This window comes from Silene latifolia, chromosome 11 (assembly GCF_048544455.1).
Source record: "Silene latifolia isolate original U9 population chromosome 11, ASM4854445v1, whole genome shotgun sequence".
NCBI classification, from domain to species: Eukaryota; Viridiplantae; Streptophyta; class Magnoliopsida; order Caryophyllales; family Caryophyllaceae; genus Silene; species Silene latifolia.
Genome location: NC_133536.1, coordinates 204977781 through 204986890, shown reverse-complemented (window position 1 = coordinate 204986890; position 9110 = coordinate 204977781). Strand labels below are relative to the sequence as shown.

Genomic DNA, 9110 nt, shown 5'->3' with positions numbered 1-9110 from the left:
GCCAAAACAATACATATCCACTTCCATTCCTTCATTAAGGAGGCAACATTATATAGCATGACTTGTTTGGGGCCATCTTACATTCTTGGAAATTTTTCACATTGATATCTTTTTGAATTCACTCTTTTTCTAAGTTCAGATAGAGGTAATTTAGACCGGATAAACTGATCATTTAGTTCGATTTCGAATTGGATTAAATCGATTTGATTTAAATTGAGTTGACCTTAGTTTTGGTTTCAGTTCAATTTCAATCGGGTTCATTTCATTTCAGTTATATTTCGGGTCATAATTTTCTCGAGTTTCGTTAAAAAAATTAGCCTAAATGTATCAACTTTATAATTGGAATGTAATTATTCACAATACCATTAATAAATAAATACGAAGTAATCAATGAAAAAACGGCTAAAATACGAGTTTACTAAGAGAAAATAATTACTTTTATTTTAGGTCAATCGGTTCGGTTCTTATCGATTCATATATATTCAGGTTCGGGTATCATTCATTTATTATTGAATTCGATTCGGTTTCGGTTCGCTTTGGATTGAGTTGGGTTTCGGGTACTAGTCAAGTTACTCATATCGGGTGTTCGATCGGCAATCTATTCAGATATTTTCGATCGATTTTTCGGATTCGGGTTTATTTCGCCAGGTCTAAGTTAATTTCATGTTTGCAAGAATTCGAGTTGGCTCAATTATTATCAATCAAATTATTTATGGTCAAGGTTGGGTCCTAGTTCGTTATCGGGTCGGTCATTCGGGATAGGTCAATTTTGCTAGGTGTAATACTGTCATATCGTTAGTGTTCTGTGAGACCGTTATATGATATGTCGAGATCGTTAACACTTAACCGGTTGCCATTTTGTTAATCCGTACAAAAAAGTGCTCTCCTATTCAGAATAACTGTCCATTTGCCATTTTTGTCTATTCACATAACTGTCCCATTTACAATATTTGGACAGATTTAGTGACTTTCCTACCCTTGACTCTTTTCTTTATTTACGACTCCAATCACCCCAACCCATCTAAAATTAACACCCTCTCTTCTATATTTTTACCCTTATACAATACTCTTTATTCTTTACTCTCTATTTTTTAATTTTCGTGCCATTATTTAAATGAGACAGTTATTCCAAATAGGAGGGATATTTTTTTTCCCACCAAATTGACTTGAGACGTGCAGTCATTTTCAGCAGGTAAAGGTCCAGCTCCACAGTACACAACCATCTTTTTACTTCGGTGATATTTAATTATCAAATAGTCTTGCTATAGATGAATATATTCGTCTATAACTAAAGATAGGTCAAATAACTTGAAAGTGGTGACATTTTTGGCCCCATCATCTCACTTGTTGTTTGTCCTATTAGAAATATGGTATTGTATTTGGCCCGTTTTTAGTTATAAACGGATATGTGACGTCTATAATGAGATTTTGTGTTTAATTATTTATCCAGTCATAAAATTTTGATTATCTTCTAAAACAAAAAATGAAATTTTGATTATTTTTGGATAAGGTTTTTGAAATTGTTGGGCCATAATCCGGATTAATAAGCGGGCATCAGTGGCCATGTGGGCCACCTAAATGGGATCCGTGATATAGTGACGTTTCAATGGGGGGTCCAATTGGGGAGCACTACATCACTACAATAATAAATACATGTCGGGTCGGATCGAGTCGGGTAGGGACGTGTTGGGTCGCATATATAAACATGAAACAAGTCCGCACAAAGGATATTCAAGATTCGAATGGGTTCCACCGTTTGAAATGGTCCATTGGATTGACCCGCCTGATTAATGGTTCTTCCATGACTTGCAACTAAGAATGTCGTTGTGGTGGGGCAGTGGTGGATATAGTTTCACCCGTATTTGTACCCACCAATCAATTCTCATATCTATACCCACGCCATCGATGGATAGGTGGACTTTTTGTATCCGTATCCTTCCGGCCGCCCACGAAAACTCTATCCATATCTTCCCATTTCAAACAGGTGCGGAAAAATACCCGTTTAAATCCACCCCGCTGACATTTCCACTGGCAACCAATCAAGCTTATCCCTCACCCTAGTTAGCTTCTACGAGAGTAACGCGAATTTGAAATGCATTGACCATTACTACCAACTACCAAGTACCAATTAGTAATAAGAATTTGTGTTTGGATACAGTCAATGTCTCACTAACGCTACTAGGGAAATTAGTCTGTAGGGTCTTAAATACTCCTATTAAGTTTGAGAATTGAAGATTATAATTATTAAGGTTATAAATTAAAAACAAATAAAAGAATTTTATCTTTATTAATACAGTAACATTTAATGCATTCTCATGAAGCCACGTTATTTTATTCAGTTTTTTATTTTTCAAAAAATAAACAATGGTGGGCCCTACCACGTTTTTTTAATTTGTCCCAATTAATTTCCTTTGCAAGTTTACGTCTTTGTGTATTTCCTTTTTCTCCGTTTTTTATATTAATATTTTTCTTTTGTTTCTTTATGTGATCTAATATTGTAGTGTATTGAGAGCCCGAGTTAAAGAACATGAGAGAGAGAGAGTTGGACTTACCAAATAGGTTAAACGGGCGAGTTAGGGGGCGGATAAATACAAAAAAATATGGGTATGGTGTATTTTAGGTCGGGTAAATTACGGGGCAAATACATACGGGCTTCAAAGTTGGTTTAGGCCTAGAAACGGATAGTTCAACGCCTATTTGTGCCATCTTTTAAAAATCTTTTCTACTACATTATTTTAATATGTATCCGTATTTTGTCAACTCGAAATTTTTATAATATCTACATATTTACCTAGATGTTTACATTTATATTATTCGGTGAGCATTATTTTAATGAAACTTAAACATCTAGATTAATAGGAGGGGTACTATTTTGTACAAAGTAGTAGTATTTGATATATAGCTATGTCGGTTTTTTTTAACATAATATAAACTACTCCTCAAATTTGTGTGATTGATGCGGGCATAATTAAGAAATTTGATAGTTGTCAAGTCAATAACCAGGTACTTCGTAACACGATGAAATTATGTGACTTCCTCAACTCTAAGTGTTGGATACATCGTCGTAAGAACAATGCGAAATCTGTAGGTAATATAGACGTGAGATCTAATTTCCAAATAATTTGAAGAAAAAATGAAAATTGATTGATCTAAAGTTAAAATGTAATACTAATTCTGGATTTATATTTTCTTCCATTTTTAAAATTTCCTTCACATATTAGAAATGAGAGAAAAATATATTACGAAGGAAGTAAAATGCAAATTTTATCTATAAGAATGAAAGTTATGACATTTATAAAATATGTTTTATATAACATATGCTCTATCGTGTCTATATACCAGAATTATTAATTACTAATAACACGTACATTGCAAATTTACAATTATAGAAAACAGATTTGCACGGGTATGAAAGTAGTTAATTACACTTGTATTTCATATTTAAAAGTGCAAAAGTGTCGACACTAAGGCTCTGTTTGGCAAGGCATTTCAGGTACTTGATTTGGTCAAAGTAGCTTATTTGACCAAAATTTCAGGTACCTTATTTTTTGTAAACGTTTGGCGATTAGCTTATTTAACCAAATAAGCTATCTGAAACGAAATGCTACCTATAGTAGCATTTGAGATTTCAGGTACCCGATTTGCTTTAATTTTCCGTTTTACTCCTTAAATTTCTATTATTAAATGATTATTATATCCTTTTACGTCATTTATCAAAATCAGTTACCTTTTCAGTTAATTTGTCAAACACTTTTTTATATAATCAGCTACTTTATCAGCTCCTAATTTTCAGCTACCTTATCAAAGGCTCTGTTTGTCAAGGCATTTCAGGTATTTGATTTGGTCAAAGTAGCTTATTTGACCAAAATTTCAGGTACCTTATTTTTTGTAAACGTTTGGCGATTAGCTTATTTAACCAAATAAGCTATCTGAAACGAAATGCTACCTATAGTAGCATTTGAGATTTCAGGTACCCGATTTGCTTTAATTTTCCGTTTTACTCCTTAAATTTATATTATTAAATGATTATTATATCCTTTTACGTCATTTCATCAAAATCAGTTACCTTTTCAGTTAATTTGTCAAACACTTTTTTATATAATCAGCTACTTTATCAGCTCCTAATTTTCAGCTACCTTATCAGTTACCTTTTCGGATTTCAGTTAACTTTTCAGGTTTCAGCTACCGTTTCAATTAGTTTTATCAAACATGGTCTAATTGTTACTTCATTTGTTCTGATTTCTGCTAATTTATTTACCTATTTTATTTTTTGATGTATTATTCATTTGTTTACTTTTTCAGGTTGAACATACTTCTAATTGGTAAGTGGTAACTATTGTTCAATGTTCATTTGTCATAAGGGCATCCACAATAGATGAACCTCTAAAGAGGTTTGTCACATGACACATCATCAATTTAACAAACCTCTTCAATAACAAACCCATATACAACAATAGACAAACCTTTTCAAGGTTCATATCATAGGACCCACATAAAATTACCCATTTTTTTCCCCTCATATATATGTTGTTGGAGAATAAAAATATACTAACTTTTAGGGGACCACTTGCCATGTCAATCAACAAACCCGTATACAAATGTGTAACCATTACTATGGATGAACCTCAAACCCCATCTCCAACAATAGAGAGGTTTGTCAACAAACCTCTAAAAAGTACACAAACCTTTGTTGACAAACCTCTATTGTTGATGCCCTAAGTCATATCCATGAACAATGGTCCCTTTCTCCCTCCTAGGTCTTTCTGCATAAAACAAACATAATGTTGTACATCAAAATGAAGAGAATTAAAATGGCTTTAAATTAGAAATTAAATATCTGAACCCTCAAAAAAAAAAGAAATTAAATATCTGAGCTAATTGGTTGGAAACTACTTCCAATTAATGGAATGTACGTATGGGGAATATTGAAATGGCACACCCAAGACTTGGGCTCTACTTTAATTTGGAACATTAATTGTCATTTATCTATTTGAACATTACAGGTGACCAAACTATGTAGAAAAACATCCTCTGTTGTGAAATTAATCTAATTATTACTTCTAATACAGTATATAATTAAATTCAAATCCATATTGAATTGCTTCACTAAATTACCATTTTACAGAATACATATATTGTGGATATTGGCTGCCAAAAATATATATATATATTGTGGATATTATAATTAATTAATTAGTGGGATGGTATATGAGATGAAACGACAAAAGAAAGCTACGGAGTATAAACTTAACTATGAAGTATTTTATTTATTTATTTATTTATTTATTTATTTTTATTTTTACAATTAGGCATCGTTTGGTTGCCACTACAAATGCGAGAGAATTCGAAAATCCCATAAATTGGAAAAAATGAAGATGTTGGGTTGTCCAAAATCCCATAATTTCCTTTTACCTAGAAATTGCAAACTCCTCCATAATGGAGGAATTTGATTACCTAGCTCCCCCTAGGTAGTTTGAAATTCATATGTCAATTTAATTTCTACATGTCAACCAAACGTCTTTTTAACAATTTACATGAATTACCCAATTCACGTGTTTTTGAAATTGACGGGAGATTAATTCCGCCATGTCAACCAAACGACACCTTAAAAAGATAATTAACAAGTCACAATGTAACCCAAAATTTTACATGAACTAACTTAAAAGTTTAATTACATGCCACCCTATCTTAAATAACACAAATTGTCATTATAGATGGACGCTATCCGTCTATAACTGTAGACAGATAGAATTCCTCGCACAAATAAAGGTGGATAGTGCAAGTGGGCGAAATGGATACCCTACTTGCCCTCCCACTTTCATTTTGTGAGAGGATCACTGTCCGTCTATAGCTATAAACGAATTGTGGCCGTTTATAATGAGACGAACTGATTAAAAAATATTGTTATTCTATGAGACATGATAAATGGGTTAATCGGGTCGGATTTGAGGTGGATTAGTTCAGTCGGGTTTGAGTCTTTTACAGAACTTGGGTTCTACTAATTCGGGTTCGGTTATTTACTACACAATCTCAGCCCTTAATTTTTACTAAGTACACGTGTCTTCAGATTAAGGGGAGTCCAGGTAAAAGAGCTGGACTCCACCACGTGAATCCAATAAAGCAGCTACAACCTTCCACTATAAAACTTGCCTCCTCTTCCCACTCCATTCTCCCCTCTCACCACTACTCTTCCCATTTTACCCTTTCTCTCTCTAAAATCATATTAAACGCACCGTATTTACAATGACAGACATCAAAGAAGCTGAAAACGCAGCGTTTTGGCTCCCACCTCATTTCCTCACCGAAGAAAAACCCTCCAACGACCCGAAAATGAACCAAAAATACTCCGGTTTCGGGTCTGACCCGTTTGACTCTCCTGATAATGACGAAAACATTAACCAAAACGACGACGTTTTGCTCCTTTCCCACTTAACCCGCCACTTCTCTCACATTTCTCTCCATAACAACAAATCCACCACCCCTGAGGTATGTACATATTTAAACAAGTATATATTTCAACCGTCTCGATCATTTCTTTATCTTTTTTTATTTAAACTAACATGTGTCAATTTTAACTTAATTTTGTAGAAACCGTGGTTATATTCGACATCACCACAATCGGCTCTGTCCGGATTCGGGTCAACTGAACCGTCACCGCCGTTAACTCCGGAACTCAAAAACGACGCCGCATGGGAGTTGTTATATGAGGCAGCAGGTCAAGTTGCTCGTCTTAAGATAAACGCCATGGCAGCACAAATGAACAACAACTACAACAACAGAGCTCTTGTCGGAGCTCCACGTCACACTTCTGCCTTCACGCCGAACCACCACTGCCACTGTGGGTACCACCATGCATGGACCCCACTGTCATCTCAATTGCACCACCACCACCACCACCGCAACCAACACAATGTTAGCATGTATCAAGGGATATCTACTGGCGTGGTGGGGCCTACAATGGAGGGAGTCAAGCGACGGTCAACGGGAACTGGAGTATTCCTTCCACGTAGGATTTCCACGTCACCACCGCCTCCGCCTCGTAACTATCAACAACGACCACAACCACTACGCTCTAAACCAACTGGTGAGTAATTACTGTCTCATTGTGCTTTAATTTCTCGTTTTTAATTGGTCCAATGTTTTCTTTTTTATTTTTACCTTCTTCGTCACGGTTAATAGTTTTATTTTCGCCTCACAAAATAAAGTAAGGGTAAACTAATTATAAAAAGGAAAAGTGGTTGTTACATAACATACAATAGTTGTCCAATACTAAAGCATGCAATGAGATGAAATTAAAAAGTTTTTCGAAAATTTGAAGTAAATATTTCAAATTTTGTATAGTTTGCATGGTAATTATGATTAATTTTATGTTAATTAACGATTACTATTTGTTAAATTACTGGTTTTAGTATAATTAATTAATAACAGACAAAATGCCAAAAATGCAGAAATTATGTGGGCGAGGAAGAATGTAATGTTGGAGCAGCAGAGAAGGACAGAGAACACAAATGTAGCAATGGTGGGCCAGGGTCATGAATTAAGTCTGCCCAATGACTGGACTTATTGATTAATTACCTTAATTATTTAATATTATTATTATTATTATTATTATTATTAGTCAAAAAATCACTATTAGAAGTCTTGGTTTGTTTGTTGGTGAAGGGGAATGGAGTTTTAGGTTTGTTAAGTATAGAATATATAGTGAGTCTCATAGTAAGTAGGAAAATGGCGATGAATTCGGTTTACGGGTTATAAAAGGAAAATAAGTTGATGGTATCAGGTCGTACTGAGTTTCGGTATCAAAGTATTTATAAATAAGATAGATTATTTCAGTCTTGCGGTTGTTGCTTTGAAAAATCCGAGTTCTTTTATGGTTTTGAAATTGGTTTATTGGTTTATAATTACTTTTAAGAAAAAAAGTTAGCTTTTGGTGGCCCCCTTTTTTGTGATGGGTTTTTAGAGGAAGAAGGATACTTGGTTTAGGTAGGAAATGAAGGTTTAATTAAATAATTTACATTTCTGATTCTAATAATAATATAATGTTTTGGGTAAATTAGGAGATCAATGTGAGGTATTTGGAGGTATATCTCCTTGATATTTGATGTAATATCCCCACGGGGCTCATAATTTAAATAAATTGAAGATTCATTTTTATTTCTTTCGTGTTTTCCGATATGATTATTGGCCTTTTATTCACTTCACAATGCCACAGAGAAATTTAAATTCTTGCCATATATTCCCTTCTTAATGTAGATTTTATTTCCAAAATGATCCAATAGTCGCACTTACAAATAATGGATGCTCACATAGAGGAGAAATAATATACTGTATATAATTGGTGCTATTAGGAGAAATATACCTCTCCGTTTCTAAAATCATCCTTAACCCGCCACAAAGGCAACATTTACAGAAAAATACCACATATGACTTATGAGTAATAGTATTACTTTGTATTTGTTAACCTGTAAATTGAGTTCTTAAATCAAATCTTATTTCGAAACTATGTATTTTAAATAACTATGTGTGCAACACAATTTGTAAAACAAAATGCATATAATGATGTAAGAGACATAAATAATGATTAATGAATGTTGGTCGAGTTTATGAATCGGGTCAAATTAAAAAAATAGTGATCGAGTTTATGAATTGGGTCAAATACAAAAAATCTAACAAAGCCAAGAAAGCAAATTAGAATATCCCAAGTTAGGCCCATGGCCGAACAATGTTTCACATATGTTCCATTTTCTTTAGAATTTTTCAATTAATTTAAAATTGAACTTTGGATTTTTGGGTACTATAAAATTCAGATAAAGACCGTCCTGGAAGGCTGTGTTATCGTTGCTAACTTGCTATTGTTTTTTCTTTTTCTGTGTTGACTTGGTCAAACATTAGACGTTTATACACTTTCTCAGTTGATTTTTCACATTTGTAAAATGTAGATACACACATCTACACTTTCCACTTTTGTAAGTCTTATTTAAGACGGGTATTATCCGTCTTAAATTTAAGACGAGTTAAATACTAGCTTAGGGGATAATAAAAACAAAAATTTTGATATTTTTTAGGTATCAAATGAGATAATTTGGTATGTATTTGATCCATTTTAAATT

The 9110-nt window shown here is 33.6% G+C and overlaps 1 protein-coding gene across 1 annotated transcript; it reads left to right on the top strand.

Annotated features, from left to right (window-relative positions):
• The first annotated feature begins 6148 nt into the window (after positions 1-6148).
• LOC141612415 (uncharacterized) lies at positions 6149-7835 on the top strand. Its single transcript, XM_074431181.1, has 3 exons — positions 6149-6486; positions 6589-7084; positions 7449-7835. The coding sequence occupies exons 1-3, from the start codon at positions 6244-6246 to the stop codon at positions 7565-7567; spliced, it is 858 nt and encodes a 285-aa protein (XP_074287282.1). The 5' UTR covers positions 6149-6243; the 3' UTR covers positions 7568-7835.
• The last annotated feature ends 1275 nt before the right edge of the window (positions 7836-9110 follow it).